This window comes from Teleopsis dalmanni, chromosome 1, assembly GCF_002237135.1.
Source record: "Teleopsis dalmanni isolate 2A chromosome 1, ASM223713v2, whole genome shotgun sequence".
Lineage (NCBI taxonomy): Eukaryota > Metazoa > Arthropoda > Insecta > Diptera > Diopsidae > Teleopsis > Teleopsis dalmanni.
The window spans coordinates 63,517,962-63,543,947 of record NC_051846.1 but is presented as its reverse complement, the minus strand read 5'-3'; the positions used below and the strand labels follow the sequence as shown (position 1 = coordinate 63,543,947).

At 28.1% G+C, this 25,986-nt stretch overlaps 1 protein-coding gene across 1 annotated transcript in view; it reads right to left on the bottom strand.

Annotated features, from left to right (window-relative positions):
• LOC119682744 (frizzled-like) overlaps window positions 1-22,808 on the bottom strand; it is a 31,772-nt gene extending 8,964 nt beyond the window's left edge. Inside the window, exons 1-2 of the mRNA XM_038096250.1 lie at window positions 22,758-22,808; window positions 2,596-2,715 (exon numbers count right to left, since the gene is read on the bottom strand). Of these exons, the coding sequence (XP_037952178.1) occupies window positions 2,596-2,715; window positions 22,758-22,808 (171 nt within the window). The remainder of the gene's footprint in view (window positions 1-2,595; window positions 2,716-22,757) is intronic.
• Window positions 22,809-25,986: the final 3,178 nt, after the last annotated feature.

The window sequence follows — 25,986 nt, the reverse complement described above, 5'->3', positions numbered from 1 at the left end:
CTGAAAGCTAAGGACATTAAATCACTGCTATTGTCCTTGTTTACTTATTATATGGAAATTTTAATAAAATTTTTCATACGAAAAAAACTTTCTGAAATATTTTTTATTTTGTAAATTTTTATTGAAAAGATTTATTTTTAACATTTTATTGTTGTCATTGTTGTTGTTAATGTGAGGGATTTTGTAACAATCTTTCAGTTGTCATTTTAAATTTTGTGTGATATTTTTCCTGCATGTCAAATTGACTTTTTATTTAAATTTATTTCGTTGCTTTCTTTGCTGTTTTTAACATGTAACGCTGATAAGGACTCGTATTTTATATCATAATAAATGACATGAATACGACTACGAGTACGCACAGATACTCTCCACTACATATGGCGTCTTTATTGAAAATTTGCAATGACAGGTAATATATCACTCTCAAGTTGTGGATTTTCTTGAAGCTCTTATTGCGAAAGCTAAGTTACAATTTGATTCCAACTGAAATATTTTATTTAGACACAAAATTTATGTAAATATTTGCTTAGACAAACAAAAAAATAAATTTAGAGAGGTAGGTAAATGCATAAAAAGTGAAAGGAATTGAAAGGTAATTTGATTGCCAAATAAAAAAAAACTGCAAAAAATAACCTAATGATTTTTTTTTTGTTTTAAGAAGCAATTTAAGAAAACTTTTGGGATATATCAAGAAAATATCTATTTTTATTTAACAATTGTTTTTTTAATTCCATATATAAGAGAAAACGCAAGGCATAAGAAAAGAAGAAAGTATACAATTTTACACATCGACTTTAATACATTAAATCTAAATAAGTAATTAGGGTTTAGGTAGACACCCTAAGCAAATTGAGTCCCAAGATCGTCAAGCAATTTGAATAAAATATCCCGTGAAGATATCAGGCCTTTAATAGATATTATGAAAAGTCACTGCCAGTTAGGAAATCATTTAATGAAATCTAATACATTCTGTAATAACACTGGTGACCACGATTTTTAGTCTAAGTAAGTGACGACAGTTTAAAATGGATTTTGGATTGCCGATCTCCAAACTGTAATTTATTTAGCACGTTCGATTTTTAAGATATCCCTCGAAATATACTTCGTCAGACTTTTTTTCATAGAAGTTCTATTTGGCACATTATTTTTGACATTTTTCGATTTTGACTTATTACCGATCCATAGAGTATACTTCAGTAAAAAATTTAATATGATAATTATAGAATTCAGATAAGAAATAAACCTATAGCAGGCAAATGAAATCAAAACATATTGATTTTTTAAAATTTTTGTAGTTGTATTCTTATATCTCAAACCTATGTATGACAAGTGAATTCTTTGAAAATATTTGATAGCATAATAGCATAACCCTACTAATTAAAATTAAATAATTACATATGTAAAAAGTATAAAAAGTTTATAAATTGCTAGATGTTTTAATATTAGGAATTCTTCTAATGAAGACAAAAGGAAATATGCCGAAATACGTATAGAAATATACAAAATACAACGTACGAAATAAAAGTTAAAATCCTTAAAACCAATACTGACTTTAAAATTGAATTATAAATGAAAATTAATTTTTATATTTAATTAAATATCAAGAAATACTACAGGGTAACATCACAACTTGGAGTATATTTGATATAGAATATTACACTGTATAAAAAAATGAATATTTATAAGTGATTTCAGTGATCAGAATATGTCTTGTAAATTTTGAATCTATTTCTCTGACTAACTATAAACAATAATTAGTACGAAATACTTAGCTTGCTAGTGACCGACTATCTAAATATTCACAGTCAGCTTTTGTACGTATCTTTATTTAAAAGGTTCTTTAGGCTTTATTAAAGGATCGGCATGATTTTTAACGTTAAAAAATTTAAATGGCAACACAGTGGAACAAGTCCTAAATTGATTCTTGGAATGACTGCAAGAACCTATTCTAACTTGAAGCTTTCAGTAAAGAATAATATTGCGACCTTAAATGATATGAATAATAATCCACCAATAACTTCAGTTATACTTTAGTTGTTCCCGGAAATTATTGCTTTTAGTTTAAATAAAGACTAACAAATGAAACTTAACTGTTTTGTTCATAAATAAATGTAATCTCTCGAATTGTGAACTGACCAGTAGTGAACTGACCATATTCCAAAATTTGGAGATTAGCATATTTTTGGATTAACGAATCAATACAGAAAGAGAGATACTGATGGACATTAAAGGGAAAATGCATAGTCATGTTCAATTTTTCAAAAAAATTTTTAAAAAATTTTTTTATTTACAGAAAACTAAGAGACGTAGGAGACGCAACATATCTTGGCATAAAAATCTACTACAATGGTTTGATATAACCACAGGATTCTTCTTTCACGAATTTGTGGGTAAATCAAATATCAGGTTAGTTAACTTTAAGAATTAAGAAGGCACTACGAAGCAGAAAATATGAACTATTTTCATGAAAATGAACTACTTCTGAATTATTATATTGTTTGCCATGTTATTTATACACATTTAAAATATTTTTTAACTATATATTGTGAAAAATGTTAGAATTATTTATTATTATATATTTATTTATTATCTTACCGTAAACAAACAACTGGCTACACATACAGCTGCCCATGAGCCAACCCAGTAACGAAGTACAGTTCGCTCCTTTTCTGGAAAGAACATAGCATGACAAGGCGCTCCACAATCTCGTAACTCCTGGAAAAAACAAATATTATTTTAAAACTTTTAATACAGATATTGCAACTAATTTCATATTAACTAACATATCATATTTTTTATATAAATTTATTTATTACTTTTATTATATTTTTATTAAATTTATTATATATTTATTAAATTTATATAATAATAAAAAAATATCATATCATATTTTTTATATAAATTTATTTTTTAAATTTATTATAAATTTTGTAATTTTAAATAATAATAAAAAATAAAATAAATAAATATTAATAAAAAATATATTATTTATTTAATCGTATGATTTTTAAATGTATTTTATATGTTTATTATATTTATTTTATATATATATATAGATAAATTTTTTTTAATTATATTTATCCATATGAATTTTATAATTATTTTTTTTGGGTGATGTTATTTTTGTAATTACACTTAATATTATAGTATAATATTTATAATAGCCGTAATTTTTTCTATTAGAGTTGTTAAAAAACAGTATTAAGTCTGGTTGAAACAAATGAGCATCACTTTTAAAATATGTTAAATGTTTCTATTTGTATACTAAAAATTAATTAATTTAAATAAAAGAAATCAAAATGAATATTAGAATATATGATTTTAACGGATGACTGGAAATTAGCAACATATTTCTAGTGAAATATTATTTCTAGTGAACTTTCACAATAGACTGATATTAGAATTTGGCTGCACTGAAGCTTAAGATTTAAAATTTTTTGCGAGTAAAAACTAAATCTGAAGATTTTAAGAGCATTGTATTTTAGAAGCGAGTATTTTTTTGCTACTCTGAAAGATAAAATTACAGCTAATATTGAATTGTAAAAAAATTTCTGCGTAAAAACATAAAAGAACGAACTTAATATAACGAATCATATTAAATGTTATGTATAATATATTCAGATAGGTATGACTAATAAAATTAAATATTGGATTGGTTTTTATTTATAAATTTTTATGTATTTTAAAACTCAATAACATTAAACTCCGTTAAAATTATTAAATTTTAATTTATTAAGGAAATTAAAATTCTTATAAAATTTTTCAAGTAAAAAATATATTTATAATAATAAATTTAGATAGAAAGTATGATTTATGTACATTTCGAATAAATCATTTTATTTAAAGCTAAATATTATGAAAGCAACCCGCTGAGTAATAGCTATTTTATGAATTGGTTTTTTTAAATATATTACTAAATTTCCATTTTTTTAGAATAAATTATAACTGAATGACTTTTTCAATAGTGGATTGAATTAAATTTACCGTGTCATATAAAAATATTAGGTTTATGATCTTCAGTTCTAGCAAATTAAGATATAAATATGAAATGGTGAGATACTTAAGGAAAACTTTTAAAAAAACTAAGCACTGAAATTTATTTGTAGAATAAAATTATAAGACAATAGTTTCAGGTTTATATATATTCTTCAATTTTACAAAATAACAGTAAAAAATATAGTACACTAACGTTTTTTATTTCATATTTTTATTTGTTTATATTTTTTTTATTAATTCATATTATGGAAAATATTTAAAATTCTGTTTAAAAAAAAAAAATACGGATACGTAAGAACACTTAAAGATTTAAGTCACCCCACGGCATCTCATTAGAAATTCAAATATTCAAAATTGTTTTTATTAAAAACCAAATAGACGACCACCAAAAAGCATTCAAGTGCCTTGCATAAAGAAACTCCCCTGGAGAGTCAAAGTATATGTATTTATCTTGAGGCTAAATAAAAACGAAATCAAATCCAGTGGAGTACTTAAATTTCTATGGGCACTAAAATCTAAAATAAAATTTAATGCCATTTTAGTGTTGATATTATTTTGCAGCATTTTTGCTTTGACTTTGTTCTGTTCTGTTCTGTTCTGTTCTGTTATCTTATCAGAATCATTATTTTGTTTGAATCTGAGTTTATTTTTGAAAATAACTTGAAAAGCTCTCCCCAGTGCAACGGCTATCAGCCGACATCGTTATTGGCTCATTGTGCGCGTAAAGTGCGTTTGAAGACGTTTTATAGCCCGACGGACAGACAGGACAGGACATATAAAATTATAATTTTAGTGCGCCTTCCTTCATTGCTTAGCAATTTTCAACTTTCGTTTTTGCATTTTTTTCTCGATTCGAATTCGAACAGGAAACGCACAGTCAGCCAAGGTAAAAAGAGTCGGGGAATAGTCGGGAACAAGGCAACTGATTGCGTTGTCTGTGAAAACTTCTAACTTTTTTGCAGAATTTGTAACCCAAGGGAATTCCTACTAAATTGAATGGTAAATGAACGCAGAACACGCAGTTGATTCGAAAAAGAGGGTAAGTAAAGCAGAAGTGTTGCACAGCACATTGTTGCCAAATTTCAATACATCTATAAGTATGTATATATATTCTATATACCTGTGTATATACAATAAGACGTATATATAAGTCAAGTAGAAAAAGAAGATACTAATTTCGGCATGTGGATTAATTTTAACCTGTCTGACAGTTGTTGTTTTAGATGTTCTTCAGAGGTTAATTCGTGCGCAATTCGGCATGAAATAATGCCAGTTAATGACTTTGATGTATGAGCTCGAAAGTGTTTAAATAATAAATGATATCGAAATTATGTGTTCTGATTCAAATTTAATCACACAAAAGTTTAAATGTTTCTGATTTAATACTATAGTAAAACCTTTTTAGGTAATTATCATATCAAGCAGTTTGTTTTATCAGTACTTTATTAAGCCGATTTTTTTTTAAAGTCCGATTGGAACTATATTTTTAAGTCCATTGATATTATACTGAATTGTTTTTGTAAGCTATGAATGATTTAAGAAGTATTAAACAGATTAATAGGTGTCTCTTATGAATACAATATATATACAAAATAATATACCGAAATAATCTAAAAACAGAACTGTGACAATGGAGTAGTGATCTGAAACATATCATAACATAAGAAAGCATTCATAAACACGACGTATTTTTATGAATTGTATCAAATATTCTTTATATATTGGTATAAACATACTAATGTAAGGAACTGGTATGAACGTACCAATGTAGGAAACTGGTATAAATATACCATTGGAAAGAAATAGTATAAACATACCAATGTAGAAAATCAACAACCAATTAGTAACTATTATCTCTGATATCGTGTTCTCTCCTTAACAACATAATTAGATTTCAAAATAAATTAACTTGCGTTAAGAGTACGTTAATGTAAGTGATTAATTACAATATATATTTAATACTAGTATTTTAACCTATTAAGGCTAAACCGTAATCGATAATGTAATCATACTTATTCTACATACTAAGTAACCCACGAACTTTGTAGCCAACGCCAAGAAAAAGACGAAAAATTATTGTATCTATTAATGATTGTGCAGATGCTTAGTTTAAGCAAGGAGCCGGAATACAATATTATTGAATAATATATATATATATAAATATAATTAAATAATAATATTAACAAATAGGATGTTATTTTCAGGGTACTCACAACTAATTGCTGTGTCTTGCTTAAACAAATAACTGATTGGTCAGTCAAAAATAAATAGAAATAATATACAAAATATATATACTACACTACTATATCTATATACTAAATCACCTTTCTTAAACTTTAATATTTAACTTTAATATTTATCTAACTTTAATATTTATAGCTAATATAGATCATATGATTTATATGAATATTATATGATTGGGTACATTTTTTATCGACTAAAAGAACAAACAATTAAATATTCTTAATCTAAAGAGTAAATGCTATAACTAAGTAGAGTGTTATTTATGTTATAGTATCATAAAACCCTTAATTCAATTAGTTGGGTGTAAAAGTTTTATTATTAATGAATTTAGATTTTCCGTATTGGGCGATCATAATACACAATTTGATTTAAAGAATTTGTTTTTAACTGCATATTATATATTATCGATTGCTATTCATATAAGCATATTATAACTTATTATATTATCTTATTATAACTTTAAACAGTATTAACACTTTAAATTGCTGGTTTTTTATGCATTTCGTAAATACTTTAAAAAATTTTTTACTTTTAAATAAAAAAACAGTTCATATATTCTATGGAAAGGAGGCATACCAGGGAACACTTGAAATACAAATTGTATAATAATATAATATTAAAATTATAATCACAACATTACTTCAGTACTTTAACATTTATATAAGTAAATCATTTTATAAAAAGTTATATTTAACATTTAATAAATAAGAGAAGCACTAAGTAGATCTTTAGTAGCACTAAAATTATTTTATAATATGAGTTATATTATTTGATTCTTTCAAAACGTTGTGCCTTTTTATTGTCTCTAAGATTAACTATATTGTTTAAAATGACTGGTTTCAATCATTACCCTATTGAAGTAATACATGTTTTAGTAAAACTCCTAAACTGCAAAGACGTTCTTTGTTTATGTATAAACTCATGTCAGAAAAATGATTAAAAATTAGTTCTTTTATTAATTCTTATACTTTTAAATCGCCTTTAATCAACTCTAACTTTAATATTTATAGATAAAAATGTTATAAAAGAATAACACAAAAGATGATATAATATATTATTTTCAAAGTCATTATCATTATCACTTAAAGTTAATTTTTTTTTTCCATTCCGCGGAAAAGCCTATTTTAAATAATAGTTATTGTCATATTTAAAATAAAACATAATTATTTATAGTTGAAATCTTAAATCTTTTTAGTGCCGCCACTTTGAATGAGTAATAAAATTAAAAAATAATATAAAAAAAATCAACTATTCACAATTTTTGCTATCTTCACCTTGTCATCGAAAAAGCATCATTTTTAAACATTTCATGTTGCCTGTTCGCCTGTATTTTTGCCTGTTTACCTTGTCTGCCCTTCAATATATGCGTCCGCCTCTCCGTACAGATCTAACTAAAATGTGGGTTCTTCAAAGCAGCAATAAAGTTAACACAAAGCACCAAAGACAAGAACAACAATAGCATTAACAATAACTGAGCTATTGTTTCCAGTTTATGGCCAACGATAAATTATTACGCCCGTTGGCATCCACCAACATAAAAACTTAAAGATACCAAACTGACCTGTGCTGGCTCGTTCCCCCTTCAAAATATGCACAATCAGACCGACCGCATCAGAGGCACAACACACCGGCCAACAACGAACGAACATCAACCAACACACTCACACTTTCAGTCACTGATAATCATACTTCAGCTGTTAAACTGCACCACTACTACACCGGCGGGCATGAGACTACAAACCCAACATTTAAGCAGATTTTAATTTATTGTAGATACATTTTCGTACATCGGCTTTCGAAACCGACAGAGCTGCTGCCTCCTTTGAAGTCACTAAACCACAGTCAAATCTGAAAATGTTGGAAGTGGTTGGAAGCAGGGGCGCAGCAGAAAATTGTAATGTTAAAACCGAAAATTATGCCAGAGTCAGTGCAACACATGGAAGCAGGGCTTAGAGTGCTTATAGTGTAACCTTTTTTCTTCTTAGTTTTTGTTAATGATGAGCCGTCAAGTAAGAAAGGCGGACATCCCAAAAGAACAGCAGCAAAATTTCTGTATCGACCGTGAAATGTTCAAGTCAAAATTGTAGTGAAGTTTGAAAATTTTTCAACTTAAATGAATTTTGCTTCAATTTATATCATTTTCTATCTGAAGTATGAGTATATGTGCAATTTGCTATGGCATTGAAGTCCACAAAACCTGGGGGTTGCTCTGCTGACTCTGACAAGTGTTGCCAGTTCATGTTTGTTTGCATGTGTGACGACGACTTCTGCTGAGTTTGTGAACTGCAAAGCAACTTGTTAAATTTGTTTAAATTTCACTTACGACAAAAGAGTTAAATTATTTCTCTGCTATTGGATTCAGTCCATGCAGCACTGCGTACTTGGTTCCATATGTGCAGCAATTGGAACTGAACACAATTTTGTTTGCTCTTGGCGGAAGGGCTTTTGCGAGAGCTAAAATCTTTACGATTTTCCTAGTAAATATATTCAATTATTCCTGCATATGAAATTAAAAATAAACAATTGTTGCAATTGAATTTACAATAAATATTTTAAATTTATTCACTATTTGTACAAGGGGTCCCCAAATGAAGAATGTGCGAACAAAAAGTATTTAAAGAAGCAAATGCTAAGACTACCATAAGTTTAAAATGTCTGGCAACATGCAACGTTGTCGATTTTCAAGTACTGCTTAGAATGGACTGTAGCATCCAGTAAAATTATGACCTTCTTCTAAAAATTAAATCCAATATTTAAATTAAGTTAAATATTTCTTAAACTATATGTTTCTGATTTATGATACTCGTATACTTATATATTGATTTATGATCAACAAGTAAGCAAATAGTGGGTTCAGCAGTAAAGTTAAGGGCTACATTGCTAATCTAATCTATTCCAAATGTAGAATCTCTGACTTAATATACAGAAGCAAATCAGAGATATCAAGGTTAATAACTGTTTATATCTGTTTTTAAAGGGCACTGGGCTATAGGACGACATGGACTTAGGCTGGCCTATCCTGTAGTATCTATAACGCATGTCTAACGGTGTTCAAATAAAGGACACCAGAACACCTGTTGTGCCTATTATCCAGGCTTTGCCAGAACTAGGCTTAAGTTTTTGGTGGCCCCCTTGATTAACAGATTGCTCCAGTATTAGTATTGGCATGCGTTACTGCATGCATTGCGTGTTGGAGAGAAACGCTATGCCTTGAAATTTTGATAACTATCAGTACTTGCGTGCGAATATTTGCGTGCGAATACTTGTTGCCAGCCCAAAATAAAAATAAACAAAAATTGATTTAAACTCAACTAATTAAAATGCGTTTTATTTATTGTCAACTAATTATAAAATTTGTTCATGTTTTAATAAGTTACTTGCGAATGAACTTTATAGTAGTAATACCAAAAAAAATCAAAAAAACAGATATACACTTGGTGTTCTATATACCTTTCGTATATACTTCAGCTGATTTTTTGGTACAAGAAACTAAATGGTTGCTATGAGAGAGGTTTGAAAAATAAAGTTGTTCCAATATTAACTGGGGTACATAGCGGTAGAGAAAAGTCGTAGCATCTCAAAGTAGCATCTCAAAAATATTTAATTAAAATAACTAAAATTATGTATAATGTTTTAATTCATTATTTTTTTTTTAATATTATGCCTAATATATTTCCGAATCTAACTCCGATGTTCGAATATATTTTCGAACCTTTTCGAAAAATTATTTTAAAAAATTATTTCAAAATTTTTTTCATAGATTATTTTATTTCGATTTTTATTACTCAATATTTTATTTACTTGTAAAATAAATGATATTATAAATATTAGATAATAACTCGGTTTCAATAACCTTAAAAGATATCACTTAAGGTTATAATATTGTATTAAAAATATTATTAACAATACTTTAAAGTGCTGCTTTTTTATACGTTTTATAAACACATTATAATTTTTTTCTTTAAAATATAAAAAGAGTTTATATCTTTTATATTAGAGAGGTATATCAGAGTACAATTTAACTATAAAGTTCATAATTATATAATATCAAAACAATAATCACAACATTGTTTTAGTAAGTTAAGGTTTTTATAGTAAATCATTTAAAAAAATTTTTATTAAAAAGAGAAGCACTAAATAGATCTTCAGTAGCACTAAAATAATTTTATAATATGAGTCATATTATTTGATTTTTTAAAAACGAACGAAATATGCCTTTTTATGAAAGATTTGGATAACTTTGTAAAATTGTCTCTTGGCAACTCCTAAGCTGCCAATACTTTCTTTATATATGTTTTAGTCTATATAGTAGTGTGACTTTAATTAATGGCAGCAAATTAGAACGGTGTTTCCGACATATGTACCATGTATTTAGCAGATAGTACTTTTTTTTAAAAAATAATGATATATAAATATTGTAAAAGAATAATATTTTAATATTGTAAAAGAATTTGAAGATAGCATAATTAATTGAACTCAAATATAAATTAGTTTAATTGAACTCGTTTACTTTTATATCAAACATGACATAGTATTGGGCGTATTAAAACAATTTAGTACTAATATATAATATATTGATACTATGTGATATTATGTATATATTATTTGCTTATTTATTTGTATTTTATTAATTTGTAATTAAATAAGTTATTTAAAATATTCTCATTACTACGCATTTTGTTTTACTTTTTTTTGTTTGTATATATAATTATAGCTTATATGGAATTGGATTGAATTATTATAGCTCTTTTTAATTGAAAATAATTAAAAATTAAATACATTTGTAAAAAAATTTTACAATTTCTAGGCATGAGCAGTATTTTTTTGTTAAATAATCAGGATGATATTAATCGTGAAAGAACAACATAATATAAGCACTACTATTGATGGCAACTCTGGAAAAACTGGAAATTTTTGTTTTGATACCTGTCAAGTTTATATATGCAAATACAAAAATACATATATTTGCAAAACATGTAAATTTAAAGTCAAAATTTCGAAAATTAATAATTATTTTTTAACACTAAAATAGTAAGTTTAAAAAATAACAACTAAATAACAACAAAAACATATGTTCATATTACCAAAATCATTCACAATAGACGAATTTTTATTCTTGGGAATCATGCGATTTGAGCTACTTATTCGTTGAGCGGTTTCAAAAAAGTTGGACTATATAAGCTAGCAGTGTTGTTCTTTCACATGTTATTTTTAAAATAAGCGGTTGTTTTATTGCGACATGCTTACAAAAAAATAGGACTAATAATGCTAGATACAACAGAAATAAATAAAAAATTTTTATAAAGAAGTTTAAAAATGTTAAATATGTAATAAAAATATATTGGTTACATTAAAAATCATCTATATCAATAAAAACTTGAAGTTTTCTTCTCTAAGTTTTATTTATTTATTTTTTCTTTATTTTTTAATTTTTTAATTATTTTTCTTATATATATTATTATTATTTTTATAATAAAAATATATTGGTTATATTAAAAATCATCCATATAAAAAAAAACTTGAATTTTTCCTCTCTAATTCATTTATTTTTTCTTCATTTTTTATTTATTTTTTATTATTTTATTATTTATCATATTTTTATCGTAATTTCACACCAATTTTCTTTTATTTTTTTTTTTGTTGATTCGTAGCCAAAAGTCAAAAACTGCAATAATTACACTTGTCGACACATTGTATCTTACTTATTTATTTATGTATAAACACAAAAAAAGGGTAAAACAAAAGCAATTATTAATAATTCATCCTTTAAAAAAGGTTAAAAAGAAACCTTACAACATTTTATTTTTGGTCTCCTCTTTTCATACTGCCCTGGGGCTATTAGGCCGGTACCGCATATGCTTTATGAGCATTCAAAATTACATGGTATATCGTCTGAAGTTTTTACTGGGATGAAACCTTTTTAATTTTATGCTGTTTTTATATTTACAACCTTTTTTTAAGTTTAGTTTTTTGTGTTACATTATTCATGTTTCAAGTGAAAATTATAACTTTTAGGTTTACATGATTTTAATAAAAAACAAAACACTTTAACGCAGTAAATTTGTTTACAGTTTTTTGACTTCACGGATTTGTAATGTTTGCAGTTCCACTATTTTTTAACTTAAGTTAATTAAGTTTAAAACTTAAACTGTATAATAAAACAGTATAATATTTTATACTATGTTAAATAGTAGATAAAAATGAAAAACAAGCGGCTCGTGTTAATAAGTAAGATATGGTATATATCAATTAGGTACTGTACTGATATGAAATGAAATTAGTTGTTATGAGGTTGTATTACAACAAAAACACAATGATAAACTCAAATTGATATATAAGAGGTATTCACTCTATCTTGCAAGGTCATTGCAAGGTGCATGAAATGCAAGAATGCTAAAAAAACTGAAATTGTAAGAGTGCGAGAACACTTCTGTTGTAGAATTGCAACATCGAAATAAAACAGCTGTGTTTGCTTCTCATCACAACCACATGAAAAGCAACAGCTATCAAAACAGCTGTTTTCTTTCCTTTTATGTTTCGTTGCAAGAATATATGTATACATCGGTTTACGTATAGCAAGATTGCAAGCCATTGCAAGAAATTTTGTGTGTGTAAGCTCGCGCAATTTGTGAATTTCGTGCACCTTGTAATGAGTTTGCTAAACAGAGTAAATATCCCTATTATAACAACAAAACTAAATGTTGATAGTATAATGAAAGTCAATTGAATTGAATTATCTAAAGATTCAAACCTATATCCACAATTCGGGTTTTGAAGTAGCTATTTGATGTAAAGTAACTCTTACGAAAACATGTTAAGCATTGATTTCTTATGGTGCAGGCTAAAGCCCGCTACCAGATTGTTCTAGCCATTTTAGTATCCTAGTAAGTTAAGCTAAATGTTTATGACACCGTATTTGATGTAAAGTAACTCTTACGAAAACATGTTAATCATTAATTTCTTATGGTGCAGGCTAAAGCCCGCTAACAGATTGTTCTAGCCATTTTAGTATCCTAGTAAGTTATGCTAAATGTTTATGACATCATTCTGTTTTCGACTGCTATATACTCTATATACTACACGATAATTATTATAGTTTTATGCTATCACTAACCTATAATTGCTGATTTCACTTCTATATGATAAATTATCTCTAAAATAAAATGATAAAAACATAGCTTACATGTAATTATCACTAGAACTTAATATAATAACGACTTATACGCATATATATATCAAGTGATAGTTACAAATTAGTCAACCAGAGTTACTCATGGGATACTGCTTCTATTATTTCATTTATTCTTTTATTTGATAGCTATTACCCTAAGTTCTTAACGTATTATCTGAATAATAGTGTTATTGTAAAATCAATATGCTATATCCTGACTTTATTGATAAAATTATGTGAAACTAAACCTGATAATTTCTTGTATATCTTAATTTTAACTCATTTCTGATAAAAATATTACAATATATACTTATTTATATCGATTAGAAAACATTACATATAACACTAAATTTAAAAAAAAAATTTTAATATTGAATATGAAATTATAATGTTAATATTTCAAAAATGCAATATTACCTTCTCCCACAGCCAACTTTTTATCAGAGTCTTATAGCACATTCACACTGTCTCATTTAGACAGTTCTGCTCATTATAGCCATCAATAAAGATGATTTACCATACAAAAATCTTTCATATAAATGAGCTCTTTATCAATAAATTACCTCATTTAAAGCGAAAAATGTCGAATGCAACCCTAACAAATACGTTTCCAACAAGGATAATTAACAAATTTGAAATATTTATCGTATGTTTTTAATACAAAATGTAAACAAACAACAGCTGACCGAGCTATAAACAAAGACATTGAGAAAGTAAGTAATTAATAAAATGTGTATTTTTATTAATTAAATCTGTAATTGATATAAAAAATGTATATAAATGATTTAATGTGTCAATGTATTATATTTAATCTTTTTGTGTAGTATATTATTAAGTAAAGTTTATAAAAGTTCTATCAGATGCATAAATTAGCTTAGTATAATGTGAACGTTCATTCATTAGTATAAATGAGCAAGTGCCTAAATGAGACAGTGTTAATGTACTATTAGACAAATACTATCAAACATCCATCGAAGTCGCAGGAGTTGGATATCTGCAATTTAATTCTGTTTGACTGACTGAAGAAACTACTGTGAAGACCGCGTTTTAGCAGCTGAGAAGAGATAATAATATTATCTAAGACAGCTCTGATGGCTTTATAAAAATCTGATTATTGAAAATGTTTCGAGAATTGAGGGAAACGTTCTGATAATTGCAGTTGAGACAATAAAGACTAACTTAAAGATGATAATAACAATTAATAAGATTAAACTTGTATTTGAAATGTGTTGCAAATATTCTCAAACTTTTTAATTCCTGGTAATTACTCCGTCCGATAAATATTTTTAATCTCCTTTTTTTTATTACTCTTCCGAAGAATTAGCAAAATTTTGAATTTAAGTGCTAATTTCAAAGGTAAAACGTATATTTACTATTTAGCTTTTTATTTACATTTATGGAAGAATTTTTTAAAGGTCAATAAATTCACTAATTTGACTGCCATGATCAGATGACTAACTGTAATATCCAAGAGTATTAAAAGTAATCCTAAGTATGAAACTGCTACATAAGCTTTTGATAATATGTGCGAATGTCAAAACCAATAAACTTAATCACCATTCACAAAGCTATATAAAGATTGAAGTTTTTATTTAACTTAAGGAGTTGAGAATTTTAAGACATTAAAGAAAATTGTTGGGTTCTAAATGAAAAAAAAAATTTTTTTATCTAAAATCAAGTATAAAATATTTAGCATATTTAGTTTTAAGCAACCAACGAATATCTTAGCGCATTCCTGAAGCACTAAAAACAGATTTATTGTTAAGTAGCCGCTACGGTACTCTTGCGAGATGCAGGAGATGCACTGTAGTACGCAGCTTGGCTCGCAGTGGTGAATGGTAGTAGATACGTAAGAGTTGTTTTTCGCGCTCACCAATGTCGATAATTAATTCCAAGTTGCTTTATTAAATTTGGTATGTAAATTCGATGAGGAGACGAAGGTGTAATTTGAGACTTGTTAAAAAGAAAATAACTTTAGTATGATCGCAATGTATCTTGTTTGTTATTTGCCACTTTAGAGGAAATACTTACAGGCAGACAAACGGAGTCTGTGCGCGCAGGATTACTTTTTTTTTTTGTAAAATATAAATTCTACTGCAACGGTACATGGATGCAGCTCAGTTAAGTCGAAACGCGCCGTACTCGATTTTGTAATTTGTGTATATGGCGTGTCTTACATGTTCTTGGCGCAGTTAGTTTTTACTCTGTAACCGGCTTGAATACAGTTACGTGCCACATGTGGCACTTGTTGCATTGGGAATATTGTCTGCCCATTGATATTGAATATTACGAAAGTATAATTTTACTTATTTGACTAAAGTGGAGTCAGTGCAGCGCCACTTATTGAATTAATACGCATGAATAACTTAAAGTAAACCAAACCATTTTGCTTCTCTACATACATCCCAAGACGATCGAGACCACATAAATAACTAACAGATGTGTATATATGTTAGCTGTCATTAGTTACAACATGTGTACATTATTACTATTATTTTTTTTTTTGCTGTTTTGCTTTAAACATTTTAAAATTCATTAGCAGTCAAGAAGTAAAAAAATACACTAAATTTGCACTAAATTATGCAAACTATTTTTATCTGGAAAATAAACAGCAAAGTAATGTTTTGCAAATTTATTTATGAGTTTTTTTTATTTACAAAATATTTCATATTTTATGCTTTAATCCTTCTGCCTTTATCCTTTTATGTTTTGCATTCATAAAACAGACAAATAATTCAAAACTGTTTGCATTATAAGGATTCCTCTTTTATGTCTCCTAAGTGGACAATTGTTTGCATAATAAAACGGAAATGAATAAGTGGAAAGGATCAGAGAAATGAAATTTCAAAAATAGTGGCGCTGCGGAAATTCCATAAATACGTGCACTCTAGAAAATTTTAGAAAACTTCCTGGAATTTTCCTTCGAATCCCGTTATTCATTACTTATGGTACTTTGGCAACAGTAAATGTTGTAGGTTGGCAGTAGATTTTGGCATTGTAAACCATTTAAAAAATGAATTACATTCAGACAGTGGAAAATTTATAATTTTCTTTATAAAAAGTGGAAAAGGAAAATATGCTAAGAAGAATATTTGAACTGGTAAAAAGAGAGATACTTAGCAGAATACATGTTGAAATTTTAAGTGGATTTCATTTATTAACACTAGCTTTAAATAATTAAAAATAATTATCTGTAAGGAATATTTTACACAAAATAAATAATCTAAACAGTAGTATATTTGTTTTTCAATTTAACTAATGCTCAATTTTTTATCCCTAAATCTTCCCAATAGATAGATATATCTCTCACTTAAATCCTCTCACTCTAACTTCACAATATCTTGCTTACGGTCACAATATTTTACAGATTTTGGATTTATAAGAATAAAATGAAATAATTTGAAGACAATTTGTTTTTGTTAATAAATTATTCTTTCGAAACTATCTTGGGTCAACTTAGGCTATTTAAGGGAACCCTAGATTTCACTTGAGACCATTACCTAACTACATAAAACTTTAAACTTTAAGTTTAAGAACATCTGAAATCCTTACAAAGTCAAAAATGCCGCAAAGGAGAAGTCTTGCTAATTGCTTAGATATTACAGAAGTTGAGTTTCTACTTATTTTGTGGGCCATTACAGACATAAGTCATCATTAGTCACGTTAAGTAGCCTTCGCCAACAAGCTTAATCAGTGACTTATTGTCATCTATTGGTATTACCGAGCACGCCTAAATCGTTGGTTGCCTGTCCTGTACCAAAGGTGAGAACGTCTTTACCGCGTTTTCCACATGTGGGTACCGAATCAAATATTTTTCTTTGCGGAGTACTTTTAACCATTCACACAATATGTCTAAGCCAGCAAAGCAACAGAATTTTTACGCGTCTAACTAACATATGTAAATGTCGCGGTATAGTTTATACAGCTCATCGTTCCAGAATGATAAGCTAATTCCGAATCGGTGATCCCGCGAGGGCTTACCGTCGGACATCTAGATGATTTTAGTACGGTTGAAGTCTCACACTGACTGGGCTTTCGATTGCTTTTTTTTCAAAAAGAAAAAAAGTATATAGGGTTAAACACTGTTTTAATGATTAGATCAGAAACTCCTGATGACCAGATGTTTGTAGTCAATTTTTTTGACGAAATTAAAACCTTCACTACATTTGTGAATGTTTTCTCACTATTGAAAAGATTTAGAATGGAACAGTGGCCACAATTATCATCGTTCCGGTGTGATGTGGTTTTATAACTAGAAGCACGAGATGCCATCTTTAGCTCGCTCATGAAATATTTTTCATTTCAAATTGACCTTAAATATTTAAGAATACATAAATGACAAAGCAATTTGGTATCTCAGGTGTCGTTGGTATTTATGGTATGGTAATTCTATAAATAAGGACGTAATAAAATATCGCAATGAGATACAATCATAGTTCTTGAAACCTTTCTCTTTTCAAACTTCATAAATACCAAAATTAAATATTTCATCTTTAAATGAATTTGTTAAAAAAGTTCTTCATTTACATCTGTAAAATAATAAAATTTAATTAGCATTTTTAGTGAAATAAGAAACGAAATGCAAACCATTAATTTTTATTTTTAATGGCAATTTAATGTATAGTTTGTCTTAAAAGTTTTTACTTCATTTATTTAAATTTTCAAACGTTTACTTGGGAAATTCTTGAAACTTTTGCTGAATTAAAGTTCTGTAAAATGAACTCCAAATATTTGTAGATGAAAACAATTTCCTGAAGTCTTCCGAATGCCTTCTTCAAGTGTTGCCAATTCCACATGCCAAATTACGTTTTTCACTAAATTTACTAAAATTGCTGCAACAGCAAAATTGGTAGTATCCGTTGCTGCCACAATATCAGCAACAAAGGCATTCATCACTTCGTTGCTTAATTGTTAGTTGGCATGAATGCGAAAAGAGGCATAAATCTAGATAAATGTACGAGTACAAAATAAACTATGAGTCCCGGGCTGAGTAGAAATATTTTCGGTTGTGCAACATAGAATTACTCCAGAAATTTGCTGACAAGCCAAAAAGTTTCATTCTTTGTTAAAAAAATGTACACTCAGCCGTACTTACATACTCAATTCATTATGTTATTAGGACGTAGAGGGGTAAAGTGTTTTCCTACAACTGAAAAGTATTCGAAATAAATGGAAACTAAAGTGATATGAATAAATTTGATGCTTAATTTGCGACTTTAAAAAAAATACATATGCAATTTTCGTTTTCATTACAAAGCTGTATTGCTTTATTAACTTTAAAGTCATAAAATCAAAAATAAAAATATTTTATATTAAAATTGGAAAACTTATTAAAAAAAAAAACAAAAAAGTAAGAAAAGTTAATTTCGGATTTGCTGAGATATGACAACATGTATTATACAATTAAGGATGTGTGCATTCCCGACCTCTCACAGATATTGCTTTGCGATGACCCAATGTTCACGAACTAAACTGCAAAACCAAACAACAATCATACGAATATTTACATTGAAGTTGGGAAAGTAAATATACTCCTAAAAACGAACACTAAATGTAACATCAATTTCATAACAGAAATCGATAGAAGAAATCAAATCCTTGACACCAAAAATACAGTGATACCACTCATAAGATGAACATAACATCAGTCCTCATAAGTCACCAAGTAATAGAAATATTCTTAAGAACACTGCTAACACTGGTACCGCTGTTTACCAAAGAGTTCAATTCAAGTATGTACAACTTAACTATTAACTATAACTCTTAACTGTAATGTTATAAGTTGTATAAGTTGAAACAGTTGACAAGATTACGATGAACGCGTCGAGAAATTCGCGAGAGTTGTCAGTCTTCATCAGGACATAGAATACTGTTTTCAAAGACATGGTTTAATATAAAAGGTCTCAGACAATATTATAAGTTATTAACCGAATAATCTGAGAAGATTACGATAAAGGAGCAGAGATATTTTGCATAAGGTATCAGATTTCATCAGAACCTGATGACATTGAATACAAAATATTAGCGAAGACAGTACTTAACATTAAAGGCCTAAAGCAATTCGAGCTTCTATGACTAAGTGATATGTGAACATTCGTTATCATTGGTCATTTCCTGACACTTGCAATCCAAAGTTTACATACGAACAATTAAATGAAAAGATGTTTCACTTATAACCACTGATAATAAATATTGGGCAGTATTTGAAGGAGCTATCGCATCAGATCAAAAATTTATTTAATTAAAATATTAATATTAAATAAAATAAAATTTAATATATGAAAGATGAATGAGATTTAATGAATAAAGTTAATAAAAATAATTAGAAAAGATAAAGAAAAACTTATTTATATAAATAAAGTAAGAGAAACAATTATTTAAGAACACTAAAGATATAAACAACTAAAAAAATTATAATGAAACAATGAGAAATACGAACAAAACTTTATATTTAAAACAAAAACAAAATACACTACACACAGCCCAAAAATATAATAACAAATTGTTTTGAACAAAGAATTTTAATTAAGATGACGCGAACATTGTGGAAGTACGATACCCACTTTCTTACTAATTTAGAGCTACCAATCCATTACCGGAATTCGGCTAGATGCAGCAGTTATAATCCAGCACCTCTATGTGTGCTTCTTCCAACGTCTCGTGCAACGAATACGGTTAATGCAAATTTTTCACTGGAGTATTATCATCCCTCTATATCCCCTACCACGCCAACAAAGCCGCTTAATTTGCTAAATGATGTTAATGACATGATAAAGTTCTAAGATAATTAAAGACCATGTAAAAAATATTTTCACTGAACCATCTTAGTAGCGCTTCAACATTTTATGATAGTGTTTACGATTTTGTGATGTACAGCAGTAGAGGTAGGATGACCGACCTACAGACCTATATTATAAATTCATATTTATTTACAATACAGCTTTGAAAATAATAAAAAAAAAATAATACTAAATGCACTAATTATCGATAATACTAACAAATAATGATTTAGAAAATACGAGTAAATAAATTTTAAACAAACAATTTGAAACAAAAATGAACAGAAATAAAAAAAATTTAAAAAATGGACTTAAAATATACTATAAAATGAAAAGAAAATAAAATAATATATACATATAATATATATATATAATATCATATATATATATAAATTAAAAATTTGTAAAAAAAAAACATTTACTACAATTACAAAAAATTAATAACCACTAGAAAATAATATTATATATAGGGTGTTTTTTAAGCAGTATAAGAACTCTCGATATCTATAACTATGGTTTCACAGCTGAGAATGTCAAACTGTGTTGACATTTCTATTCAGTAAGGTTTGGCAATTCATTATGAATCGTTCAACGATAGAACAACTCTTTCTTTCATATTATGAAAATTTATTTTGAAAAAAATAAATCTGTTAACGAAGTTCATAGAGCATTTCGTAGATTTTACGATCAACATAATCGCACGCTATTCGTGTAGTTATTAATCGTTTTCGCACTAATTTTACTCTTCTCGATTGAAAACCATCAATAAGACAAAGCAATTGTGTTGGTCGTTCGGTTTACACGATGGCGGCATCATCAATACATATTTCTTTCGAAATGAGGATGGAGATGCTGTTACGGTAAATGGCGAGCGTTATCGAGCCATGCATCCTAAATTTTTGTCAGCAATTTTCAAAAATTAATCAGTTAAACATCGACGACGTTTGGATATTTGGTTTCAACAAAACGGCTCCACCTGCCATACAGCTTAACAATCGATTTATTGCGAAATCAATACGGTAACAACTTTATTTCCAGAACTGGTTCTGTTAACTGGCCCCTAAACCCCTCGTTCAAGCGATTTTTCGCCTCTTGATTAGTTTTTATGGGACTAGTTTAAGTCATTGGGCTATGGCGGCAAACCACCAATTCCTGAAGCATGTTCATGTCAATGTTCATGTCACCGTTCAAAATTGGACTGATCGAATGGACCGTATAACTCGTAGCCGCAGCGTACATATTTTGGAAATCATATTAAAAAAATAAAAACCTTGAAATTGTCTACTAGATTATAATAAAAAAAATTGTATTCCAACAATATTTCTTCTCATGCAACTAAAAAATCACCCTATATAAGGGAATAAAACTTGAAAAACTTTAAAACAATAAAAAAAATTAAAAAATATAACAAATATAAAAGAAATGTAAACAAGCTAAAAATATATTAAAAAATATTGCAATAATAAAAATCTCGTAAAAAAATAAAAAATAAAAAAACAATCTATAAAAAATTATATCTTTTTGACGACTGCACGTCTCAGGTGTGGTTAAGGGTAAATTTGGCCTTGTAATGAAATACCATAAAAATGTTGATCGTTACGAGTACATTTATTTATTATAAACATAATTCATGTTTTACTGGAGTAATAAATTTGTAAAAAAATCAACTAAAATATCATTAATAAAATTAATAGTAATAATTTTAGCTTTATTAAACTCGAAACGAAACGAACCGTAAGCCAATTAACATCACCGGAAAATAATAATACTTTTTTTTTTCTTTCTGCAGAGCGTTTAGATAACAAAATTATATTCATTTTCACGGTATGCTAAAATTATATATTTTAAGCTTTCAGCTTTCTTGACTTGCAGAGTAAGGCCAACAATTATCTTGCCTCCTGCAACTTTTCATAGCAACACATTTCCATCCAACTAGCATTTAGCTAACCTCCACTATCTCTGACTAGAATCGTGCAGACATCAAAAATGGTTACTCAAGTTTGACATCAAAATGAAAATTAATTTGTCAAAATTCTCCATATTTTTCCAATAAAGTATGCACCAACAGGTATGGAATGCTTGACACTGCAACATGTGTTCACCAATGTCTCTGTCTATGCTGCGGTTGCATATGGAGGAAAATTACTGCAAACATAAAACTCCAAAGAAATACTTATGGACAGTAAATATTCTTTCCCGCTCAAACTAAACAACCACATTTGTCGTGTGTTGGTCAAGTTTAACCAACTTTGGCCAAGTAAAAATTTTATAGGCAGCCGTCTGGAAACCGGTCGGGTCTGCAGCTGATATCGCTCCAGTGTACGGCATATATGGAAGCACACAAATAAATAACAAAAGAGACTGGTGAACTGTAATGATAGCTTTTCGCAATATAATTTTCTTATTATGCACAGCGAGCATCGCTTGGGTTTGAACGCCATTCCTTTTTCCGTCGTTTTGACGGTATAATTTACTTAATGCTCAGTTTATTCGTGGCGATCGCTGCCATTATAAGGATTTTTGAAATAGGAGCGGTAGGCATATTAGGTAATTTCGCGTTGATTTACGGTTGACTCAACACATTCGTTTTTTGTCAATTTTTCGTAAATTGTGGCCATCTTTGACTGATGCGATAGCTGTTATGTTCTTTGAATGCTCACAACTCTGGACAAGTTTTTTTCTAATTGAAATTGTCTGAGTATGAATACTAAATAGGTTATTTACTAGGATATTCTGTAATATAACCAATTTTTAAAAAATTATGTTAAGCGATTTTAATTTTATTTTTTTCGGGCTTGAGCAGAATAATCATCTTACGTTAGCTAAGATAATTTTGTTGTTAGTAAAGTACATATTACGTTATGACTAACCTTTTTTTTTATTATGATCATCTATTTTCTAAATGTTCCATGTGAGTTAATTGTACATAAGAAGAAAATTTCATAGCCTTTAGCAAAGCTGGGAGTAAACATTACTTGACAGAAATACACAGTTTATGCAAAAGTGTATAAATCATGCTGAGGAATATTTTTAAAAGCAGTAAAATAACCTTAAGTTAGGCAATAGAAGATATAATAAGAAAATAACATCCAGATAAGTAATTTGAACGCTAGATATATGTAGATCCTAAGACAAAAATTTTTATTATTGTAAATGAACTAACATAATGTAATTCATCCTACAATATACAATAATTATACAATATACAATAATTAACATGAAAAATAAGCAAAATAAAAAATAAATAAATAAAATAAAAAAAGAATAAACAAAATAAAAAAAAAAATAAATCGTATTTCGAAAAGCACTAAAACCACTCACAAAGAATTTATTTTCTTAGTTAATCTAACACCATGTTCCCACTGCGGCTAAATCAATTTATATTAGTAAAATTCAAGTTTGATCGTTTCCATTAACATAAGTTGATTTATGTATGTGAAAAAGCTTTAATCTGTCAAAAAGTTCTTTGAAAATTTTAGGAGAGCTTTTGTTTATATTTTAATTGTTAGCAGATAACAGTTACTTCTGTATAATTAGCAAAACTAATATAATTGTTTATACAAATCTCAGAATATGCAAAAAATTTTATGTATAACACTAATTTATAAAAAAACATTTGAAAAATGTTTGTCTCTTATTTATTGGATTTATTTCTTTTTTGATTAGTTACATATTGTGTCATGTGTCAAACATATCAAATTTTAATAATTTCCCTTTTGGGAAATATATTTTTTTGCAATATTGCATTCGACATTCTTGGTGTAATTTCCCTAGATCTGTCATTTTCGGATTTTGACTTCTTTCGGTCGTTACAAAAAAAATTTTAAGCCAAGACTTTTACTTCATGTGCAAAAAAACAAACACAAACATACTTGGTCGTCTTGGACGAGTGGCTCCGGAATGTAGACCCGGCCGTTCTTGGAACCCTTACCCATGTATTCGTCTTGTAATCCTTACATGTTATCTGCTTTGAGATCCCGGCGGACTACAACAAAAACAATTTAATGTGCAGATAAATAACTGCTTTTTTAAATTTTTTCCCACTTTTTAAATTTTAAACTTTTAATGGAACGTCTATAGAAATACTGAAAATTTTTTTTCTTTTGATGGACATTGAAGATGAATTTAATACAAATATTTTGAATGGCAAAACAAAAGAATTCAATCAAAATTTCAACAATCATATTCTATTTTCTACATTATTTGCCCAAAAAGGTGCTTTTATAAAGTAATTAAAATAATATAGAAAAATCGTAATGAGTTTCTAATTCCACGGAAAATTTTAATATAGAAAATATAGGTGTTGTCTTTGGAAGTTTTTGGCGGTCAACTAGTATTATTGGAATATATGATATGGTAATGGTAATAGTTTATGGGTTAGGTTGAGGGCTTTATGTACTGCGAACACCTTGATCTTTGGAAGTTTTTGGCGGTCAACTAGTATTATTAGAATATATGATATGGTAATGGTAATAGTTTATGGGTTAGGTTGAGGGCTTTATGTACTGCGAACACCTTGATCTATTGGAAGCTATTGGAGGAATCGAACCAGCTTCTTTAGAGTAAGTTTTTGAAGGTCTTCATTCTGTAGTTAGTATGCACCTAAAATTTTGTGTTCTCTGTGTCCTAGTGTATCACGGTTGGTGATCAGATATTCCTTAGACTCTACCTTATCATAGCAGAATCTGCATACATTTCTGTTCTAGTGTATAAGTGAGAGTATGTATGGCTAGGTGTAATGAAACTATGATACACCATTAAAGAGGTTATGTGCTTCATTTAAGAAAAAAATCCCTGTAGTTAAATTTATTGACACCTGAGATAGATAACTCGTAAATTTTAAAACTAAAAACTGATTTTACAATTAAAAAGATACTAAAACCATTAACGAACATATCAGATATAATTTTAAGTAATGATTTGTTAAATTTGTAAAGTGTCTAAAGAATCATTAGGGACTTTGACTTTAATGGTTTTTCCTTGACTAGAATCTTCGTTGAAAAATTAACTAAACATTTCTCGCAAAAGGCTGGCTGGCAGGTAACATTGTTCACAAATGCTTTCGTTGAACTATAAGCGAGAAACACATTTCAAAGTATCTTTCTAAAGGCAACTTTGCAGTTTAAAGACAATACAAGAACAGCACAGCACAGAACAAAGTAGAAGTAGAAGAAATCGTTTAAAGACATCAAAAAGTAATTTTTAAGAGATGAAATCATTTATCAACTCAGACAGTTTTACTGTTAATGTAATTTCTTGTTATTGTCAGTGTTGCAGTTTTTAGCTAAGAGTTTTTTTCGTTGATAGTTGCTATCATTAATATTAATATTTTTGCAGTTTTAAATAAATTGGCCGATATGCGGGCTTATCGCTCGCCGGATTACAAAGTATGAAGCGCAGGAACGGGCTGAATAATTATTTTTGCAATTTTACAATTTTGCAATTATCAGTTTGAACTTTTGTAGCAACTTTTAAGGCTGAGCTTTACCACAATACACACAGTGCACAATACAAAAACAACAACTACACTGCATAGTCGTATAATCAGTAGAAAATATATCAAATAAATACGAAAATCATTTGTATTTCCCAGTTCTGCAAGATGTATTCATGTCATTTATCGCTGTCGTACAATGAATGCATATGCAGGCGATGTTTACCAGACCACAAGACCACTATACTATATATAGTGGGAGAGGGGTGCAGTGCAGCATATATTTGTAGGTAAATTTTGCAATTATGTTTTATTGTTGTTGGTGTTGTTTTTGTAGAGTTTTCTTGTTTCTACTCATGAGT